Source organism: Salmo salar, chromosome ssa05, assembly GCF_905237065.1.
Source record: "Salmo salar chromosome ssa05, Ssal_v3.1, whole genome shotgun sequence".
NCBI lineage: Eukaryota > Metazoa > Chordata > Actinopteri > Salmoniformes > Salmonidae > Salmo > Salmo salar.
The window spans coordinates 23,002,749-23,026,082 of record NC_059446.1 but is presented as its reverse complement, the minus strand read 5'-3'; the positions used below and the strand labels follow the sequence as shown (position 1 = coordinate 23,026,082).

The 23,334-nt window shown below is 46.6% G+C and overlaps 1 protein-coding gene across 2 annotated transcripts in view; it reads right to left on the bottom strand.

Moving 5' to 3' along the window:
• wu:fb13g09 (ATP-binding cassette sub-family C member 5) overlaps positions 1–23,334 on the bottom strand; it is a 58,766-nt gene that overhangs the window by 14,192 nt on the left and 21,240 nt on the right. For both annotated transcript variants that reach the window (XM_014199096.2, XM_014199097.2), the window contains exons 8-22: positions 18,482–18,630; positions 18,201–18,308; positions 17,591–17,953; positions 14,181–14,252; positions 13,825–13,949; positions 13,515–13,587; positions 12,995–13,198; positions 12,480–12,605; positions 11,942–12,056; positions 11,548–11,732; positions 10,940–11,089; positions 9,802–9,931; positions 9,506–9,659; positions 1,757–1,885; positions 1,078–1,264 (exon numbers count right to left, since the gene is read on the bottom strand). In XM_014199096.2, coding sequence (XP_014054571.1) covers positions 1,078–1,264; positions 1,757–1,885; positions 9,506–9,659; positions 9,802–9,931; positions 10,940–11,089; positions 11,548–11,732; positions 11,942–12,056; positions 12,480–12,605; positions 12,995–13,198; positions 13,515–13,587; positions 13,825–13,949; positions 14,181–14,252; positions 17,591–17,953; positions 18,201–18,308; positions 18,482–18,630 — 2,270 coding nt within the window. The remainder of the gene's footprint in view (positions 1–1,077; positions 1,265–1,756; positions 1,886–9,505; positions 9,660–9,801; positions 9,932–10,939; positions 11,090–11,547; positions 11,733–11,941; positions 12,057–12,479; positions 12,606–12,994; positions 13,199–13,514; positions 13,588–13,824; positions 13,950–14,180; positions 14,253–17,590; positions 17,954–18,200; positions 18,309–18,481; positions 18,631–23,334) is intronic.

Genomic DNA, 23,334 nt, shown 5'->3' with positions numbered 1-23,334 from the left:
CTCCATGCTTCATGCTGAGAACCACACATGCAGAGATCATCTGTTCACCTACTCTGCATCTCACAAAGACACGGTGGTTGGAACCAAAAATCTCAAATTTGGACTCTGCAGACCAAAGGACAGATATCCACCAGTCCAATGTCCATTTCTCGTTTTTCTTGGCCCAGCAAGTCTCTTCTTCCTATTGGTGTTCTTTAGTAGTGGTTTCTTCGCAGCAATTCAACTACAAAGGCCTGATTCACGCAGTCTCCTCTGAACAGTTGATGTTGAGATGTGTCTGTTACTTGAACTCCGTGAAGCATTTATTTGGGCTGCAATTTCTGAGGCTGGTAACTCTAATGAACTAATCCTCTGCAGCAGATGTAACTCTGGGTCTTCCTTTCCTGTGGCGGTCCTCATGAGAGCCAGTTTCATCATAGCGTTAGATGTTTTTTGCGACTGCACTTGAAGAAACTTTCTTGAAATTTTATGAATTGACTGACCTTCATGTCTTTAAGTAATGATGGACTGTCGTTTCTCTTTGCTTATTTGAGCTGTTCTTGCCATAATATGGACTTGGTCTTTCTTCTGTATACCACCCCTTCCTTGTCACAACACAACTGATTGGCTCAAACGCATAAAGAAGGAAAGAAATTCCACAAATGAACTTTTAACAAGGCACACCTGTTAATTGAAATGCATTCCACCTCATGAAGCTGGTTGAGAGAATGCCAAGAGTGTGCAAAGCTGTCATCAAGGTAAAGGGTGGGTACTTTGAAGAATCTAAAATATAGAATATATTTTGATTTGTTTAACACTTTTTTGGTTACTACATGATTCATAGTGTTGATGTCTTTAATATTATTCTACATGGAGAAAAAAGTAAAAATAAAGAAAAACCCTGGAATGAATAGGTGTGTCAAAACTTTTGACTGGTACTGTATAGAACATAAAAAAGCCTTCATAAAAACATTCCCAGAAAGGGCAGTCAAAATAATTCACCGATAGCAAGGACACACTCTAGCAGTGCGTGTCTGTTTACATGCGTGTGTGCGTGTTTACATGCATGTGCATGAATGTGCTTTTGTGTGTGTGTACCTGCACGGCGTAGGATATAGCCAAGCCTGCGTAGGCTGGGGGGATCTGGTTGTGCATGAAAACAATGAGCAGGGCTACGGTGGTGATGAGAATGATGCTGATCAGGTCCAGTCGTACAGCCAGCCAGCGCATAGCACAGCTGAACAGATAGTGGGAAGCCTGGTTGGTGTCCAGTAAAGCCTGGTACCTGAGATACACAGAGATAAACCAATAGGAAGGGTTAGTGAAAGTTAACGGACCAATAACAGACTTTGTGGAAGGCTGCTCAGTGCCCACATTAGCTCAGCAGAAATCAAATGCTACTCAACTCAAAAGTCCAGGAAATGTTACTTAGGGAGGTTCTCTCATTATTAGTTGTGCAATTTGGGCGGCACCTAGCCTAGCGGTTAAGAGCGCTGGACCAGGAACCGAAAGGTTTCTGGTTCAAATCCCCGAGACAACTAGGTAAAAAAAAGAGTTGTACCCTTGAGCAAGGCACTTAACCCTAATTGCTCCAGTATGTCGCTCTGGATAAGAGCGTCTGCTAAATGACAAAAAAAAGTAATTTAAAATTGTAGACGTCTGGTGGGCGAAGCTGTCAAAACCAATGTCTTATCAGTGTTTGAACACACGTCCTGTGACAGATAAAGAAAGTGTCTTCCTATGAGCGCTATACAGTATATTAGTGTACTGTTCTCACCTGTGCAAGAAGTCGTCCCCTCTGCCATAAGCGTGAATGGTGGACAGCCCCTGGAGACTACTGGTGATGTGTGAGGTGAAAGGTGATTGGCTGATGTTCTCCAGACGCTTCAGCTCGCGAATCAGAACCCTAGTCAGACAAAGAGGAAGTGGAACGTCAAGTCTATTACTTAAAAACGTACCAGAGCACCACTTTAGGGATGCTAAAGAAGTCCACTCACCATTTCTCTAACCTCTATTCTGTGACCTCCAGCAAAACCTCTACTGTTCAACTCACAATGATGCCCCTGCAGTGGATAGCTGCCGTCTTACAGGCTCCTGAACAAATCTGCTATTTTTTTTTTTTTACACTCATCTTGTACATAATGTTTCCGCCATAATTTCCTATGACTGAAAAAAGCTTCTGGACATCAGAACAGCAATCACTAACATCGATTTGAATGAAGATTTCTGCTTCAACAAGTCGACAGCTCTAGACATTCTGCTTATCCCGGACCAGGCCCTGATCCCGGGACATGAAAGAGAAAGCGCCGGCGAAAAAGAGGCAAGTCACTAGTGTCGTGTCTTTGGCATCATTAAAACTGAAGACATATTTATCAAATAACTCTGTAATTATTATTACGCGATTAACCTGATTAATCATGTAACTGTAATTAACTAGGAAGTCGGGGCACCAAGGAAAATATTCAGATTACAAAGTTATAATTTTCCTAATATAACTTTCAGATATTTTAATATCTGATCAATTAGTCTTCGAATGAATGAATTATTATTTACCTCACGCCAGTCTCATTCCAAACGTTGTAAATGATTGGTTATCTGCACGAACCCAGTTTTCACTATGAGTCATCCATACATCAATTGTCTTAAAATCATTTATTTACTTACTAAGTAATTCACAGAAATGCATAACAAACAGTAGATATGGTTACAAAGAAATCATAGGGGAATGTGCCCTAGTGGGCTAAACCGGCATGGCGGCTTGTTAGACAAAAGGGGGGTCAACTGAGAAGGCACGACAGAGTTGATAATTATAACAATTGAAATGCTAAGCCTTTGCACATGAACGCTCACTCATTCGGGAACAATTGCAATCAATATATATATTTACGCTCAGTGTGTCGTTGGGATCTCAGTTGAAAAGTTTGTTTCTATTGGAGAGTCTGTCTGCCCTCTCTCTGTCTCTGTCGTGGTTAGAATGGATAGTTCAGAGTAACATTCATTCATATAGTTATAGAATAGATGTTTTCGGCGGTTGTCGGTCTTCACGTTCAATGATACCGAATTCCTAGCTGCAGACTAGTAATTAATATCAGAGACGTTCATATTCTGTCGGTATCGATAGTCTAAGAGTTTAACCACGTGGTATGGTTACAGTTCAGAAAGAGGAATGCATGGTCAAACCTTGGACCTCTCGTTATCGAGATAAGCTGGTCTCCAACCTTTAGCCATCTCGTAATTGAGGTAAGCTCGGTCTGGTGATAGAAAACCAAGGTGGGGGTAGAAAAAGGCTGTCTCATGACGCCAGGTCCTGTCTGTGTCTCTGGGGGCGTGCCAAGGACTTAGTTAAGACTCCAAAGGGAATTGGAGTTTCCTTCATTAAACAGTCCAAAATCACATTACACAATTTCACAAACAGTTCCATCCTTATTCATTCATTTTATACAACCATTTAGATGTAAGTCTCATAGCTGAGGCTATTGTATAAACATGATTATGGTAAATGTGGCGGTATTGTCTCATGAGTTTCACAAAATTGTACCAAACGGACCGGTTCGTAGCTGGATTCTGGACCGTATCTTTCATACCTTCTCCAGAACCTGAATATCGTTCGGTTCTCCAGTTCTGTGAGGTGGAAGAACTCCTTTGTTCTCTCTATACTGGGGCCATGAGGAGAGGGTCTCCTCGTAGGAATTTACAACCGGTCTTACAGAGCCTGGTGTCAGAAGTATAGAGGTCGAGGGATGGTGCTTGCAGTGTCCAAAGAGGACAATGTCATGACACTAGACTACGTTGGCGAGCAAGTAAACCGCCATTGCCGTCTGTTTTTTTTTTTGTGAACGTGCAGTCACTGGAGAACAAACTGTTCTGTTCGAGACTATCCTATTAACAGGAACTGAAAAACTGTAATATCATATGTTTCTTAGAGCCGTGGCTGAACGAGGACATGGATTTACTGTACAACTCGCTGTTTTTTTTATGCATCGTCAAGATCGGACGGCAGACTCGGTTAAGGCGAGAGGGGAAGGGGTGTGTCTCTTTGTTAACAACAGCTTGTGCGCGATCTCTAATGTTAAGGAAGTCTCAAGTTTTTGCTCGCCTGAGTTAGAATACCTCATGATAAGCTGCAGACCATACTATTTACCAAGATAGTTTTCTTGTAGCTGTCTATCACCACAAACCGATGCTGGCACTAAAACCTCACTCAACGAGCTGTATATGGCCATAAGAAAATGCACATTCAGAGGCGGTGTTTCTCGTGGTAGGTGATTTTAACAGGGAAACTGAAATCTGTTTTACCTCATTTTTACTAGCATGTCACCTGTGCAACTAGAGGCAACAAAACTCTAGATCACGTTTACTCCACACACAGAAACACATACAAGGCCCTCCCTCGCCCTCTCTTCGGCAAATAAGACTAACTCTATCCTCCTGATTCCTGCTTGCAAGCAAAAACTCAAACAGGAAGTGCCAGTGACACGCTCAATATGGAAGTGGTCCAATGAAGTGAATGCTAAGCTACAGGACTTTTTCACTAGCATACGTTCCAGCATTCATCCGATAACATTGAAGAGTTTACCACGTCAGTCACCGACTTCATTCAGAGGTGCATCGACGATGTTCCCACTCTGGGAGCATTCACTTCAATGGACCACTTTCGTATTGAGCGTGTCACTGGCACTTCCTGTTTGAGTTTTTGCTTGCAAGCAGGAATCAGGAGGATAGAGTTAGTCTTATTTGCCGAAGAGAGGGCGAGGGAGGGCCTTGTATGTGGAGTAAACGTGATCTAGAGTTTTGTTGCCTCTAGTACATACCCCAACCAGAAGCTATGGATTACAGGCAACATCCGCACTGAGCTAAAGCTGCCACTTTCAAGGACCGGGACACTAATCTGGATGCTTATAAGCAATCCTGCTACGAACTTCGACGACCCATCAAACAGCCAAAGCGTCAATACAGGACTAAGATCGAATCCTACTACGCCGGCTCGAACGTTGTCGAAACTCACACTTAGCTGATGTGAGTAAAACCTTTAAACAGGTCGAAATTCACAAGGCCGGGGGGCCAGATGGAATACCAGGACGCGTACTCAGAGCATGCCAACTTGTTTCAAGCAGACCACCATTTCTGTGCCTAAGAACTCCAAGGTAACCTGTCTAAATGACTATCACCCCGTAGCACTCACGTCTATAGTCATGAAATGCTTTGAAAGGCTGCTCATGTCTCACATCAACACCATCATCTCAGACACCCTGGACCCACTCCAATTCATATACCACCCCAACAGATTCACAAATGAAGCAATCTCTATTGTACTCCACACTGCCCTCACCACCTGGACAAAAGGAATACCGATGTGAGAATGCTATCGATGGGGCTGTAGTAGAGCGGGTCGAGAACTTTAAGTTCCTCCGTGTCTACATCACTAAGGAATTAACATGGTCCACACACACCAACAAAGTTGTGAAGAGGGCACGTCAGTGCCTCATCCGCCGCAGGAGGCTGAAAACATTTGTCAAAAAGTTCTACAGCTGCACCATTGAGAGCATCTTGACTGGCTGCATCCCCGTTTGGTACGGCAACTGCAAGGAACCCACCGCAAAGCGCTACAGAGAGTTGCGAGTACGGCACAGTACAACCCTGGGGCCGAGCTCCCTGCCATCCCGGACCACTATACCAGGCGGTGTCAGAGGAAGGCCCCAAAAACTGGCAAAGACTCCAGCCACAGAGTGTCGTCACTGCTACTGCATGGCAAGCGGCACCAAGACTGGAACCAACAGGACCCTGAATAGCTTGTACCCCCAAGCCATAAGACTGCTGAACCAGACTGCTAAATAGCTAATCAAATAGTTATCCGGACTACCTGCATTGACCCTTTTTTGCAACTCTTGCACGGACTCTACCCACACACTTGCAAGTACTTCCACTAACATCCTCACACACCCACACGCATACTGAGGCCGCACACACACACACACACACACACTGCTGCTACTGTCCATTATCTATCCTGTTGCCTAGTCACTTTACCCCTACCTACAGTATATGTACATAGCTATCTCAATTACCCCGTACCCCTGCACATTGACTCAGTACTGGTACTCCCTGTATATAGCCATGTTATTACCTGGTACTCCCTGTATATAGCCATGTTATTACCTGGTACTCCCTGTATATAGCCATGTTATTACCTGGTACTCCCTGTATATAGGCATGTTATTACCAGGTACTCCCTGTAAATATAGCCATGTTTTACCTGGTACTCCCTGTATATATAGCCATGTTATTACCTGGTACTCCCTGTATATATAGCCATGTTATTACCTGGTACTCCCTGTATATAGCCATGTTATTACCTGGTACTCCCTGTAAATATAGCCATGTTATTACCTGGTACTCCCTGTAAATATAGCCATGTTTTACCTGGTACTCCCTGTAAATATAGCCATGTTTTACCTGGTACTCCCTGTAAATATAGCCATGTTTTACCTGGTACTCCCTGTAAATATAGCCATGTTTTACCTGGTACTCCCTGTAAATATAGCCATGTTATTACCTGGTACTCCCTGTATATATAGCCATGTTATTACCTGGTACTCCCTGTATATATAGCCATGTTATTACCTGGTACTCCCTGTATATATAGCCATGTTATTACCTGGTACTCCCTGTAAATATAGCCATGTTTTACCTGGTACTCCCTGTATATAGCCATGTTATTACCTGGTACTCCCTGTATATATAGCCATGTTATTACCTGGTACTCCCTGTAAATATAGCCATGTTTTACCTGGTACTCCCTGTAAATATAGCCATGTTTTACCTGGTACTCCCTGTAAATATAGCCATGTTATTACCTGGTACTCCCTGTATATATAGCCATGTTATTACCTGGTACTCCCTGTATATATAGCCATGTTATTACCTGGTACTCCCTGTAAATATAGCCATGTTATTACCTGGTACTCCCTGTAAATATAGCCATGTTATTACCTGGTACTCCCTGTAAATATAGCCATGTTATTACCTGGTACTCCCTGTATATATAGCCATGTTATTACCTGGTACTCCCTGTATATATAGCCATGTTATTTCCTGGTACTGTGTGTATATAGCCTTGTTATTACCTGGTACTGCCTGTATATATACACATGTTATTACCTGTATATAGATGTTATTTTTACACGTTATCTTCACTTTGCATCGTTAGAAAAGGACAGGAAAGTAATCATTTCACTGTTAGTTTAAACCGGTTGTTTACGAAGCATGTGACAAATAAAATATGATGTGATTTACTCTGTGACCCCCCCAGCCAAACCTCTACTCTGTGATCCCCCCAGCCAAACCTCTACTCTGTGATCCCCCCAGCCAAACCTCCACTCTGTGATCCCCCCAGCCAAACCTCCACTCTGTGACCCCCCCCAGCCAAACCTCTACTCTGTGATCCCCCCAGCCAAACCTCTACTCTGTGATCCCCCCAGCCAAACCTCCACTCTGCAACCCCCCCCCAGCCAAACCTCCACTCTGTGATCCCCCAGCCAAACCTCCACTCTGCGACCCCCCCCGCCAAACCTCCACTCTGCGACCCCCCCAGCCAAACCTCCACTCTGCGACCCCCCCCAGCCAAACCTCCACTCTGCGACCCCCCCAGCCAAACCTCCACTCTGCGACCCCCCGCCAAACCTCCACTCTGCGACCCCCCCGCCAAACCTCCACTCTGCGACCCCCCCCAGCCAAACCTCCACTCTGCGACCCCCCCAGCCAAACCTCCACTCTGCGACCCCCCCAGCCAAACCTCCACTCTGCGACCCCCCCCCAGCCAAACCTCCACTCTGCGACCCCCCCAGCCAAACCTCCACTCTGCGATCCTCCCAGCCAAACCTCCACTCTGTGACCCCCCCAGCCAAACCTCTACTCTGTGACCCCCCCAGCCAAACCTCCACTCTGTGACCCCCCAGCCAAACCTCCACTCTGTGACCCCCCAGCCAAACCTCTACTCTGTGACCCCCCCAGCCAAACCTCTACTCTGTGTCCCCCCCCCCCCAGCCAAACCTCCACTCTGTGATCCCCCCAGCCAAACCTCCACTCTGTGACCCCCCAGCCAAACCTCCACTCTGTGATCCCCCAGCCAAACCTCTACTCTGTGATCCCCCCAGCCAAACCTCTACTCTGTGACCCCCCCAGCCAAACCTCCACTCTGTGACCCCCCCAGCCAAACCTCCACTCTGTGACCCCCCAGCCAAACCTCCACTCTGTGTCCCCCCCCAGCCAAACCTCCACTCTGTGATCCCCCAGCCAAACCTCCACTCTGTGACACCCCCAGCCAAATCTCCACTCTGTGACACCCCCAGCCAAATCTCTACTCTGTGATCCCCCCAGCCAAACCTCCACTCTGTGACCCCCCCAGCCAAACCTCCACTCTGTGACCCCCCAGCCAAACCTCCACTCTGTGACCCCCCAGCCAAACCTCCACTCTGTGACCCCCCCAGCCAAACCTCCACTCTGTGACCCCCCCAGCCAAACCTTAGGGAGGGTTAATCATTTTAATTTCCCGTTGCAAAAATGATTTCCATTGCGTGTTCTAAGGAACCCGATTCAACTTGTGAACTCGTCACCAAACCAGACAAACTAGATCAGGACAACAACAACATGGTGAAATATCTAGGGATGGTGGTCGAGGAGAGGGTTGACAAACACTGCATTATAACTCCAATGACAGTGCAGTTATCTGACAGGTTAGTGAACTATGATATGATAAGAGGACACAGGGCAATCAGAGTGTAATTCTGCCCAGGACAGGACAACCATTTCCTGGCACAGCTCAGGCCATTCCTTGGCTCAGCTAGAATCATTTCAGATTTTTGTGTGACTTTATGAGCCACAGACCCACACTACAACGACTCTCGACTGAGTCAGCAGGGAAGTGTGAGAGAGAGGGTTTTATTGACAAAGGTGGGGTGGAGTTCTACTTTTAGGTCCATAGATAGGATAGGCTGCACATGTGAATAACAAGTATGCTCATGAATCATCCCTGGCGGGAGGGAGGGGGGGTTGGAGGGAGGGGGGGTTGGAGGGGGGGGTTGGAGGGGAAGAGGATAGGGCATTAAAGAACATGACACTCCTTGTTCTGACACTACCTACACAAACATGTTTACGCAGTTGGAACTTTCATTTCACGATGCCAACAAATGGTACCCGTCCCAAAAAGCACTTCATTCCCTATATTGTGCGGGCCCTGGTCAAAAGTAGTGCACTATAATGGGGAATGGGGTGCCTTATGAGCTTGCTTTTAATGAGGAAACTGGTTAGATGCGTCACGCTGAATAATAAATTACCCAAAGACCTAGGGAACCCTAATCCATCTCTACACTTATCTTTAAATCAAAGCACGCACGAGCGCACACACACACACACACACACACACACACACACACACACACACACACACACACACACACACACACACACACACACACACACACACACACACACACACACACACGTATAAATCGATTGGTTGCAGCCTGACCTGGAGACACGGTTGACAATGAGGAGGAAGGCTCCCAGGGGCAGGAGGGAGATCAGGAACCAGGGGAATACGATGCCCACCATGACCAGGCAGAAGAGCACCAGGGTCATGTTCTGGAGCAGCATCTCAGCCTGCATGGCCAGACGGACGTCCACTGTGGATGGTTAGATGGATAGATAGAGAGAAAAGGACACAGAGGGAGAGAGAAAACCAAAAAATGTCAGATCACACTGTGTTGTCTGGGTGGTATGGGGACCTCAAGGCTCGGAGTATGAAGTCAAGGCAAGACACCTCACCCTCGTCCATGTCTCGGGAGAAGCGGGTGAGGATGCGTCCCAGAGGTGTCGTGTCAAAAAAGCGCATGGGGCTCAGGAGGAGGCGGTGGAACAGCTTGTCGTGGAGCACCGAGGCAGCCCGAACAGTGCACTGTCAGACAAACACAGTGGTGTTTCAACACGGAGCCAGACACAACACTGGTAAACAGATGGGTCGTCGGGACTCGGGAAAGCTCAACACCCAGGCGCAACAAATGCAAACATACAGTAGGAGTAGACAGACAATTGTTGCCAGCATTCACAGCTATGTACACATACTAGCTAACGCTCATATGACATTTTGCTAATGCTAGTTGGCCATGTTGTTGTTGATGTTGTTGTTATGATGTGTCCCTATTAGAACTCACTGTGCTGTTAAGAGCAAGAGGAAAGTTTTGTGTCAGGCAAACTGTCAAATCCTCAGACATTAATGAATGTCTGGCAGGCTGACACAAAGGTTATGAACCCATGTCTAGGTTAACGCAGTGAGAAACATCTGGCAGAAATGACTTTTGGCAGGAGAGAACACATTCTATCTATTAATAGAATATGCAACACTCCCACATTCACGTTACAGCTAAGGGTAAAAAAAATAAAAGATTAGCCATCTTCGGGAAAAGTTTGTCACACACAATTACGTGAGGACATAAACTTTCCTGACAGCCCATTACAGAGGTTAACAAACACAGGGGACATATCCAAAGGGACAGGGACACACAGCGGCACACGCACACACACGCACAGCCATTAAAGCAGCGTGTCACAGCACTGGACAGATAAATGGATTTAGCCTGCAGGCACTTTCAATTATAGTAGTGCAACTCATGAAAACGTCTTAAAGACAAATAGAGTCAAGGTTGTACCACAACAACTTTGCACTTCTTTCTTTTGAAAAGGGCCTGAGCGTAAATCAATGAAAACCTGACTTATGGAGACTATGGTTACGTCCAGAATGGTATCCTATGGACCCTTGTTAAAAGTAGTACCCTGGAGTGAATCGGTCAGTGATGCACTCTCCTTTGACAGGCCACAGAGTGCATCAATGAATGGTCCTGACATTTCAAGACGAGAGAACAATCCACAAGAACCACTCTAAAAGACATCTGAGCAAGATGCTTACCTTGACGAACACTAGCCCCCTCATTGTCTTCAGGAAGAGAGCGGCCCCCATGGACAGCACATAAACTCTTGAGTAGTATTGAACGTGAGGGTTGAGCCTCATGCTGTCGCTTGCCAACCCCGTTTCGTTCTCCAGGATTAATGATGTATTCTGAGGGCAGATGGAGGGATACACACAAGGCATTTCTATCCAATGAAGGAAATAAATTAAACAAAGCCAGCTGAGACAGAAGACATGAAAGAAGCAGCCATTTGGGTAATGTCGCTATTCCAAACACATCCTTCAATCAGACACGGACGACAGCTTCGCAGCACATCTGCTTTTTTCCGGCTCGTCTCTTGTTTTAATTACGTTTAGAGACACCGGTACTTTTTTAATTACACGTGCTGAGATTAATGCTCTCACTTTCCCCACTACAACTCAGTGGTGCACAGAAGTGGTTTTACTTGTGGGAGACAGCCTGCTACAGTATAGACATCCCTCAGAGTAAGCAGAAGTTGTCCTATCCCACTAACACGGCATCAGACATTTCTTTAAATTCTAATAATTCTAATAAGTATTGTAGGTAGGGTAATCTGATCCTAGTTATGTGTCTGTGTGTAACTCACCCCACTGCCCTGGCGGATCCAGTAGCTCAGCCACCAGTTACTGAAGGCGATGCTGCCAGTGGTGGAGAGGAAGAGGATGACGTTGATGATGAAGGCACAAGGGCCTCCAGCCGCATTGATGTAGGCCTTGTACACATCCCAGGCCACGGCACCAGAGCCCTTCTCCTCCGCTTTCATCAGCTGGTCTGGAGAGTGAAGAAAGGGAAGGAAAGAAGGAAGGAAATAAGGAAGGAAAATAGGAAGTAAAGAAGAGAGTTAGAAAGGGAAGGAAGGAAGAAAGGAATGAAGGAAGGAAGAGAGGAAGGAAGAAACCTGTGAGTAATTTCCTCATTTCAAGCCAACTGTTTTAAATGGAACACATTAACACATTCTATTTGGCGCGATAGAGTTTCACCTCCTTTCCCTTTCTCCACCGGCGGTCTGGCAACTTTGGCAACATTCCCGGTGGTCTCAACCTTTTCATCTCCCTCTTTCTTCTCCTTATTCTTCAGGTTTGTTTTCACCAGGTTCTAGGAGAGCAAGCCAAAGAGACCTACAGCATAAGACAATCGGCCAAGTCACAACATTGCCAGTAAGTCATTTAAACAGGGATATTGGTGACAGGGTCTTTAGCAGTGTGACACCGATAAATCAAAGCCCACCTAAATAATGAAAGGCCCTGTATGCATTAACATTTCCCAGCCACCCACTTGGCTTCTCCTGCCTCATGAATTACGCAGGATGTGACGTATGATAGTGTTGTGTAAAGAGGGATGAAAAAGGTGTTTTTACATAGAGAGCTGGGCTAGCCTGGTCCCAGATCAGTTTATGCTGTCTTGCCAATGCATGACAATGACCATAGGAGTTGGAAAGGCTAGCCTGGTCCTAGATCTGTTCGCAAACAGATCTGTGATCAGGCTAGAGCTGGACATGCGCTCCGTGGTTGGCATTACCTCCTGCTGTACGCTGTTGAAGAGAGTGGCGTAGTCACGGTCTCTGCCCATAAGCTGGGAGTGGGTGCCATGCTCGGCAATCTGCCCGTCCTTCATCAGAATCACGTGGTCACACTCTGCCAGGTACTGAGAGAGGGTCAACACCAGTGAGATCTGGGATTCTCCTGATGAAGAATCCTGGGCTATAGTATGCTCCTCTATATGGCTCCCTTTCCTCAGCCTTCTCTTTTCGGGACTAATTCTTGAGTCACTCTTAACTTAGCTTTTATGCATTAATGTGAATGGAGACTTGTGTGAAAACTCAAGTTGCACTATAATCATCGACCTAGGAGGTCTACATGGGGTCTCTCTCATTTCCTTTCAGATTAGGCGTCCCAAAGATATACACGAGAGTAGTTAAGAAAGCCATTTCCCATCATTTGGCCATAGTACACAAGTCACTTATTTGCTGCAAATTCTTCTGTTTCTCACATAAATACAATTTGATCATTCAGATGATCAGAAGCTCCTCTTACCTGCAGCTGGTGTGTGACAAAGATGATGGTCTTGCCCTTGGACGCCGTGCGGATGGCATTGTGGAAGAGGTGAGAGCCCACGTGGGCGTCCACGGCACTGAGAGGGTCGTCCAGGAGCAGGATGGGCTGCTCGCTATACAAGGCACGTGCCAGGCTCACCCGCTGGCGCTGCCCGCCACTCAGGTTGGCACCCCTCTCACCTATCTGGAGTGAAAACATTGGGACAATGTTGACAAAATGTATCAAGGATCATTTCTGATTGATAGGCTTCACACAGAGGCAGCAACAGACCAGACCAGATATGTACTTACATAACACTATCATGTTCTCTCATAAAACACCACAATGCACCCCAAAGCATTCCATCTATAAATGCATGTACTACTTACTAGCTTGTTACATGGTAATTCCACTTTCTGCTATTTTGGTATAGTGTAAGGCAATTGTATTGTACAGAATGACCAGAGTTCATATTGAGAGCATCTCCAGCAGAGAGATGGAATAGCGGTCTGATACATACCTCAGTCATATCCCCATAGGGCAGCTCCGTCAGATCAGGGATTAGGCAGCAGGCAGAGACCACAGCATTATACCTAATAAGGAAACAGAGCCAAGGACATGACTTAACATGAGAGGGAAACAGTCACGGTCCAGAGAAACAAGTAAACCATGAGTTAGAAACTATGACATCCAAACGTGACTGGTCATGGACTACAGATGAAAATGAGCCGTCTACCTAAATCCAGCACTATGACACCTCTAAATGGTCTGCGTTGTTGCTTTCATTGTGTACTGTTCCATAATAATAAACACAAATCAATCAATCTTACTTGTCTTCGTCGTATTCTTTTCCGAACAGGATGTTCTCTCTCAGTGAGTCATTGAGGATCCAGGCCTGTTGAGCCACATAGGCAAAGCCGCCACTGGCCGCCACATTGCCCTCCAGCAGGGTCATCTGTTGAGCACCAGAGATAAGACTCATGTTAAAACATACTAGAGGTAAAGCTGACCTGGGCTTTCACAAGAGGGAAAACACTTGAACTGCGTTTGATTGCCCGGTACAACGGAACAGTCCCAAAAGAGCAAAAGTCAAGCTTAGTCAAACGCACCTCAAATGCTTTCCAGTCTGGTTTGTAGGGGACTCCCCCAGTAAGCTGGTTTGAAGGCCAATGATATAGAACCTCACCTGTCCCAGCAGAGCAGACAGAAGAGAGCTCTTTCCGCTCCCCACAGCTCCACAGATTCCTACCAACGCCCCCTGCAGATCAGAAGGATACCAGTGGAGTATTGGTATGGATTTGTAACTAAAACGCACTCAGTCCATTTCAAAAGGAAAGAAGTGCAAAGTTGCTGACTCCCTCAATTTGTCTACTATTTCAGTCGTTCTCTTTTTAAAGAGTTGTGCTACTATAATCAAATGTGCCTGCATGCTAAATCCATTTATCTGTCCAGTGCCTCAATGCTTTAGAACAGTGGTATTCAAACTTTCTCAGCAGGGACAATTCTTTCCACCAGAATTTCGGAAGACAATTTTTTGGGGCACAAATTTCTAGCAACCCCAAACCAAATATAAATGACAACCTTAAAATCTGTACATTTTGTGGACCCCAGGAAGAGTAGCTGCTGCCGCAAAAGCAAAAAATGTAATTCTCAGATGGAATAAAAAATATATACAGTACCAGTCAAAAGTTGACACACCTACTCATTCAATGGTTTTTCTTTTTTACTATTTTCTACATTGTAGAATAATAGTAAAGACATCAAAACTATGAAATAACACATATGGAATCATGTAGTAAGCAAAAAAGTGTTAAACTAATACATTTCAGCTTCTTCAAAGTAGCCACCCTTTGCCTTGATGACAGCTTTGCACACTCTTGGCATTCTCTCAACCAGCTTCATGAGGTTAAAAGTAAATTGTGGAATTTCTTTCCTTCTTAATGCATTTCAGGGTTGGTATACAGAAGATGGCCCTATTTGGTAAAAGACCAAGTCAATATTATGGCATGAACAGCTCAAATAAGCAAAGAGAAATGACAGTCCACTATTACTTTAAAACATGAAGGTCAGTCAATCCGGAAAATGTCAACAACTTTGAAAGTTTCTTCAAGTGCATTCGGTAAATCCATCAAGCATTATGATGAAACTGGCTCTCATGAGGACCGCCTCAGAGAAGGAAGACCCAGAGTTACCTCTGCTGCCTTCATGGCTGAATTGCTTTAAAGAAACCACTACTAAAAGGACACCAACAAGAAGAAGAGACTTGCTTGGGCCAAGAAACACAAGCAATGGACATTAGACCGGTGGAAATATGTTCTTTGGTTTGATGAGTCCAAATTGGAGATTTTTGGTTCCCACCGCCGTGACTTTGTGAAACGCAGAGAAGGTGAACGGATGATCTCCACATGTGTGGTTCCCACCGGGAAGCATGGAGGAGGAGGTGTGATGGTGTGGGGGTGCTTTGCTGGTGACACTGTCTGTGATTTATTTAGAATTCAAGGCAAACTTAACCAGCATGAATACCACAGCATTCTGCAGTGATACGCCATCCCATCTGGTTCGCGCTTAGTGGGACTATCATTTGTTTTTCAACAGGACAATGATCCAACACACCTCCAGGCTGTGTAAGGGCTATTTGACCAAGAAGGAGAGTGATGGAGTGCTGCATCAGATGACCTGGCCTCCACAATCACCCGACCTCAACCCAATTGAGATGGTTTGGGATGAGTTGGACCGCCGAGTGAAAGAAAAGCAGCCAACAAGTGCTCAGCATTTGTGAGAACTCCTTCAAGACTGTTGGAAAAGCATTCCAGGCGAAGCTGGTTGAGAGAATGCCAAGAGTGTGCAAAGCTGTCTCCAAGGCAAAGGGTGGCTACTTTGAAGAAGATAAAAAAATATATATTTAATCACTTTTCTGGTTACTACATGATTCCATGTGTGTTATTTCATAGTTTTGATGTCTTCATTGTTACTCTACAATGTAGAAAATAGTCAAATTAATAAAAAAATTTAAATAAAAAAAATAACTCTTGAATGAGTAGGTGTCCAAACTTTTGACTGGTGCTGTATACAGTTGAAGTCGGAAGTCTACATACACCTTAGCCAAATACATTTAAACTCAGTTTCACAATTCCTGACATTTAATCCTAGTAAAAATTCCCTGTCTTAGGTCAGTTAGGATCACCACTTTATTTTAAGAATGCCATCTATTATGTGAAGTGAACCAGTCCCTCCTGCAGCAAAGCACCCCCACAACATGATGCTACCACCCCCATGCTTCACGGTTGGGATGGTGTTCTTCGGCTTGCAAGCCTCCCCCTTTTTCCTCCAAACATAACGATGGTCATTATGACCAAACACTTCTATTTTTTGTTTTATCAGACCAGAGGACATTTCTCCAAAAAGTACGATCTTTGTCCCCATGTGCAGTTGCAAACCGTAGTCGGGGTTGTTTATGGCGGTTTTGGAGCAGTGGCTTCTTCCTTGCTGAGCGGCCTTTCAGGTTATGTTGATATAGGACTCGTTTTTCTGTGGATATAGATACTTTTGTACCTGTTTCCTCCAGCATCTTCACAAGGTCTTTTGCTGTTGTTCTGGGACTGATTTGCACTTTTCGCATCAAAGTACGTTCATCTCTAGGAGACAGAACGCGTCTCCTTCCTGAGCGGTATGACGGCTGCATGGTCCCATGGTGTTTATACTTGCGTACTATTGTTTGTACAGATGAACGTGGTACCTTCAGGCGTTTGGAAATTGCTCCCAAGGATGAACCAGACTTGTGGAGGTCTACAATTATTTTTCTGAGGTCTTGGCTGATTTCTTTTGATTTTCCCATGATGTTAAGCAAAGAGGCACTGAGTTTGAAGGTAGGCCTTGAAATACATCCACAGGTACACCTCCAATTGACTCAAATGATGTCAATTAGCCTATCAGAAGCTTCTAAAGCCATGACATCATTTTCTGGAATTTTCCAAGCTGTGTAAAGGCACAGTCAACTTAGTGTATGATAACTTCTGACCCACTGGAATTGTGATACAGTGAATTATAAGTGAAATAATCCGTCTGCAAACAATTGTTGGAAAAATTACTTGTCATGCACTAAGTAGATTTCCTAACCGACTTGCCAAAACTATAGTTTGTTAACAAGAAATTTGTGGAGTGGTTGAAAAACTAGCTAAGTGTATGTAAACTTCCGACTTCAACTGTATATATTTTACATCAACAAATAACATTCAAGTCATTACATTTTCATATCTTATCAATATGAAAGAAACCAATAAACACATTTACTAAATACATTGACTAAATACAATTTTCAAAAAATGTTTGAATACAATAACCTGTCCTCTGACTTCTTTGTTCCAATTGTATTCATAAAAAAACAAAAATTGCCAACCCCACTGCGTTCCCCCCCAGACCATGAACACCATGGCTTTAGTGTGTGTGTGTGTATGCGGGTTTGCATGTGTGCGTGCATGCATATATTTGTCAATGTGCACAAGCATTTGTGTAGGCTTGTATGAATGTAAATCAGGGTTGTTTTGTGCATGAGTGAGTACACCTGTCTGATTGATGGTGCTTGTTTGAGCAGTTTACCTTCTTGACGCGCAGGTCGATGCGATGTAGGGTTTTGTGCAGCGGTGGGCGGATGATGGAGCTCTGGGTAGAGGAGATGGTGCTCTGGGGGCTCTCCTGTTCCATGTGGGTAAGGAGACTCTGTCCGTTGGGACCCTCGTTGTGTCCCTTACCCTCTTCTGCTGTGATATACAAGCTCAGTTTCTCCTTGCGCAGTACTCGATGCATTCCACCTCTCTTGCACTGCTTCTTGGGGACGGGGGTGGCTTTGGCGGGAGCTTTGGCCTTCTCCCAGGCCAACGTGGCGTACCGGAGCTCCACGGCGTTCATCGGGTCATCCGTTTTGGCCAACACAACCTCTCGGTCCTCCATCAAGAAGAGTCTCTGTTGACATGACATACTGTATGATATATGATATACTGTATGATATATGATATACTGTATGATATATGATATACTGTATGATATACTGTATGATATACTGTATGATATGATATACTGTATGATATATGGAGAAGATGAATTAATGAACATGTCTATTTTGAAGTGTTACGCTGACAACAGTCCATCCTGACTGAACACTACAATCATTCCCAATTCTGTACAACAATCTCGTCTGTCATTAATTTACCTGAAATCGGTTGACTGCCACAGAACCCTCTGATAATGCTCGTACAGCCAAGGGCGTGACTTTGAGGGCAAAGGTCATAGAGTTGAAGACTGCAACAACGGTGAAGGCCTGAAGGGAGCAACATAGGGGGGAGTGGTCAAGTAACTTCACATTTAGTGAAATTCCACATATTTAAAAGCTACTGGGGAGCTTTCTATTGAAACAAACAACAAAAGCTACTGGTAGATATTGAAATCACTTGACTCATGAAAAGCTAGTGACAGCTGAGGGGAGGGGTTTACCTGGGCAGCAGTGAGGTCATAACCCAGGGCCATGTGTAGAGTGAATGTGCAGACACTGGCGATCACCACGACGATGGGGGCCACGCCCACTGTGAGGCTCTGGACACAACCAGCCCTCTCCAGTATCCTCCTCTCCTCAGATCGCACCGCTGGGGGGGACAGAAAGAGAAAATGACAGAGAGCGAGAGCGAGCGACAGAGAGAGAGAGAGAGAGAGCGAGAGCGAGCGACAGAGAGAGCGAGAGCGAGAGCGAGCGACAGAGAGAGAGAGCGACAGAGAGAGAGCGAGCGACAGAGAGAGAGCGAGCGACAGAGAGAGAGCGAGCGACAGAGAGAGAGCGAGCGACAGAGAGAGAGCGAGAGCGGCGACAGAAAGCGAGAGCGGCGACAGAGAAGGCGAGGCGGCGACAGAGAGAAGCGAGAAGCGGCGACAGAGAAAGCGGCGACAGAGAGAGCGAGAGACAGAGAGAAGCGAGAGACAGAGAGAAAGCGAGGGACAGAGACAGAGAGAGGCGAGAGACAGCGAGAGACAGAAGCGAAGACGAGAGAAGCGGCGACAGAGAGAAAGCGGCGACAGAGAAAGCGGCGACAGAGAGAAAGCGGCGACAGAGAAAGCGGCGACAGAGAAGGCGAGAGACAGGAGAAGCGGCGACAGAAAGCGCGACAGAAAAGAAGCGAAGCGGCGACAGAGAAAGAGCGAGACGCGCAAGCGAGACGGCGACAGAAAAAGCGAAGCGGCGACAAGAAAAAAGCGACGGCGCAGAAAGCGGCGACAGAAAGCGGCGACAGAGAAAAGCGGCGACAGAAAAAAGCGGCGACAGAGAAAGAAGCGAAAAACAGAAGCGGCGACAGAGAAAAAGCGAAAAAAGCGAGAAGCGGCGACAGAAAAAAGCGAGAAAGAGCGGCGACGAAGCGAAACGAAGAAAGAACGGCGGAAGAGAAAGACGCGACAGAGAGAAAGAAGCGGCGACAGAGAAAAAAAGCGAAAAAGAACGAGAAAAAGCGGCGACAGAGAGAAAAAAGCGAAAAAAAGCGAAAAAGCGGCGACAGAGAAAAGCGGCGACAGAGAAAAGAACGAAAAAGGCGAAAAGAAGCGAGAAAGAGCGAAGAGCGGCACAGAGAAAAGAAGCGAAAGAAGCGAAGAAGCGAACGGCACGAGAAGAAGCGAAAAAGCGAAAAGAGCGGCGACAGAGAGAAAAGCGAAAAGACGCGAAAAAGCGGCGACAGAGAAAAAGCGAAAAAAGCGAAAGCGGCGACAGAAGAAAAGAAGCGAAAGCGGCGACAGAAGAAAGCGAGAGCGGCGACAGAGAAACGGCGACAGAGGAAAAAGCGGCGACAGAGAAAAAAAGCGAAAACGCGACAGAGAAAGAAGAAGAAGCGGCGACAGAGAAAAAGCGGCGACAGAGAGAAAGAAGCGAAAAGCGGCGACAGAAGAAAAAGCGAGGCGGCGACAGAGAAGAAAAAGCGAAAGCGGCGACAGAGAAAAAGCGAAAGCGGCGCAAGAAAAAAAGCGAAAGCGGCGACAGAGAAAAGGCGAGAAGCGGCGACAGAGAGAAAGAAGCGAAGCGCGACAGACGAAAAAAGCGACGCGACAGAAGAAAAAGCGAGCGGCGACAGAAAAGAAGCGGCGACGAAAAGCGGCGAAGGAAAAAGCGGCGACAGAAAAAAGCGAAAAAGCGAGAAGCGGCGACAGAAAAAAGCAAGGCCGACAAAACGGCGACAGAGAAAAAACGAAGAGACGAAAAGAAAAAGAACGAGAAAAGAAAGAGAAAGAAGCGGCGACAGAGAGAAAAACGGACAGAGAAAAAGAAGCGAAGCGAGAAAGAAGCGGCGACAGAGAGAAAAAGCGAAAAGAACGAAAAACGCCGACGAGAAAAAGCGGCGACAGAGAGAAGACGACAAAAAGAAGCGAAAAAAGCGAGAAAGGCGAAGACAGAAAAGCGAGAAAAGGCGAACGGCGACAGAGAAAGAAGCGAAAGAGCGAGAACGCACAGAAAACGAAAACAGCGGCACAGAGAAAAAGAACAGCGGCGACAGAAAAAAGCGGAAGCGGCGACGAGAAAAAAGCGGCGACAGAGAGAAAAAGCGAGCGAAAGAAGCGAGAAAGAGAAGAGCGACGACAAGAAGCGAGAAAAGCGGCGACAGAGAAAAGAAGCGAGAGAAGCGAAAGAAGCGGCGACAGAAAAGCGAAAAGAAGCGAAAGAAGCGAGAAGAAGCGAGCAAGCGAAAAACGCGACAGAGAGAAAAAAGCGAAAGCGACGAGAAAAGAAGCGAACGAAAAAGCGAAAGCGGCGACAGAAAAAGCGAGAAAAAAGCGAACAAGAAGCGAGAAAGAGAAGAAAGCGAGAAGCGAAAAGAGAAAACGGCGACAGAAGAAAAGCGGCGCAGAGAAAAGAACGAAAGAAGCGAAAACGGCGACAGAGAAAGAAAGCGCGAAAAGAAGCGGCGACGAAAAAAAAACGACGAAAGAAGAGAAGAAAGCGCGACAGAGAAAAACGAAAAGAAGCGAAAAGCGGCGACAGAAAAAAAGCGAGAAGAGCGAAAAAGGAAAAGCGGAGCGCGACAGAAAAAACGGAGAAGCACGCGACAGAGAAGCGGCGACAGAGAGAAAAGAACGAAAAAGCGAAGAAAGAAAAAGCGAAGAGAAAAAGAAGCGAAAAAAGCGAGCGACAAGAAAAACGAGAAAAAAGCGAAAACGCACAAGAAAAAGCGAAAAAAGCGAAAAGACGAAAGCGAAAAGCGAGCGAGAAGCGACAGAAGCGAAAAAGGAACGAAAAGCGAAAAGAAGCGAAAAGCGGCGACGAAGCGGCGACAGGAAGAACGAGACGGCGACAGAAAAAAGCGAAAAAGCGGCGACAGAGAGAAAAGCGCGACAGAAAAGAGCGAGAAGCGCGACAGAAGAAAAAAGGAAGCGGCGACAGAAGAAAAAAGCGAAGGCGGCACAGAGAGAAAGAAGCGAGAAGCGGCGACAGAGAGAAAGAAGCGCGCGACAGAGAAAGAAGCGAGAAGCGGCGACAGAGAGAAAGAACGGCGACAGAGAAAAGCGAGAGAAGCGAAAGAAAGAAGCGAAAAGAAAAGAAGCGAAAAAGAAGCGGCGACAGAAGAAAGCGAAAAAAAGCGAAAAAAGCGCGACAAGAGAAAGCGAAAGAAGCGACGACAGAGAAGCGAGAAAAAGCGAAAAGAAGCGAGAAAACGGCGACAGAGAAGAAGAAGCGGCGACAGAGAGAAAAGCGGCGACAGAGAGAAAGCGGCGACAGAAAAAAGCGCGCCAGAAAAAAGCGAGAAGCGACAGGAAAAAAGCGAAAAAAGCGGCGACAGAGAAAGAAGCGGCGACAGAGAAAGAAGCGAGCGGCGACAGAAGAAAAAAGCGAGCGGCGACAGAAGAAAAAGCGAGAGCGGCGACAAAGAAAAAAGCGAAGCGGCGACAGAGAAGAAAGCGAAGCGGCGACAGAAGAAAAAGCGAAGCGGCGACAGAAGAAAGCGAGAAGCGGCGACAGAAGAAGAAAAAGAAGCGGAAGCGGCGACAGAAAAAGAAGCGAGAGCGGCGACAGAGAGAAGGCGACAGAAAGCGACAGAAGGCGACAGAAAAGCGACAGAAGGCGACAGAGAGAAGCGCGGCGACAGAGAAAGCGGCGACAGAGAGAAAGAAGCGGCGACAGAGAGAAAGAAGCGGCGACAGAGAGAGAAAAAGCGGCGACAGAGAGAGAAAGAAGCGGCGACAGAGAGAAAGAGAAGCGGCGACAGAGAGAAAAGAAAGCGGCGACAGAGAGAAAGAAAGCGGCGACAGAGAGAAAAAGCGCGACAGAGAGGCGACAGAGAAGGCGACAGAGAACGCGGCGACAGGAGAAGCGGCGACAGAGAGGAGCGGGCGACAGAGAGAAAGAAGCGGCGACAGAGAGAAAAAGCGGCGACAGAGAGAGAAAGAAGCGGCGACAGAGAGAGAAAAAGCGGCGACAGAGAGAGAGAAAGCGGCGACAGAGAGAGAAAGAAGCGGCGACAGAGAGGAAAGAAGCGACGACAGAGAGAGAAAGAAGCGGCGACAGAGAGAGAAAGAAGCGGCGACAGAGAGAGAGAAGCGGCGACAGAGAGAGAAAGAAGCGGCGACAGAGAGAGAAAGAGAGCGAGCGACAGAGAGAGAAAGAGAGCGGCGACAGAGAGAGAGAAAGAAGCGGCGACAGAGAAAAAGCGGCGACAGAGAGAAAGAAGCGGGGACAGAGAGAAAGAAGCGGCGACAGAGAGAGAGAAGCGGCGACAGAGAGAGAAAAGCGGCGACAGAGAGAGAAAGAAGCGAGCGACAGAGAGAGAAGGCGGCGACAGAGAGAGAAAGAAGCGGCGACAGAGAGAGAGAAGCGGCGACAGAGAGAGAAAGAAGCGGCGACAGAGAGAGAAAGAAGCGACGACAGAGAGAGAAAGAAGCGGCGACAGAGAGAAAAAGAGCGGCGACAGAGAGAGAAAGAAGCGAGCGACAGAGAGAGAAAGAGAAGCGGCGACAGAGAGAGAAAAGAGAAGCGGCGACAGAGAGAAAGAGAGCGAGCGACAGAGAGAAAGAGAGCGAGCGACAGAGAGAAAGAGCGAGCGACAGAGAAAGAGAGCGACAGAGAAAGAGAGCGACAGAGAAAGAGAGCGAGAGAGAGCGAGAGAGAAAGAGCGAGAGTGAGAGAAAGAAAGAGCGAGAGCGAGCGACAGAGAGAGAGAGCGAGAGAGAGCGAGAGAGAGCGAGAGAGAGAGCGAGAGAGAGAAAGAGCGCGAGAGAGAGAAAGAGCGCGAGAGAGAAAGAGCGCGAGAGAGAAAGAGCGCGAGAGAGAAAGAGCGCGAGAGAGAGAAAGAGCGCGAGAGAAAGAGCGCGAGAGAGAG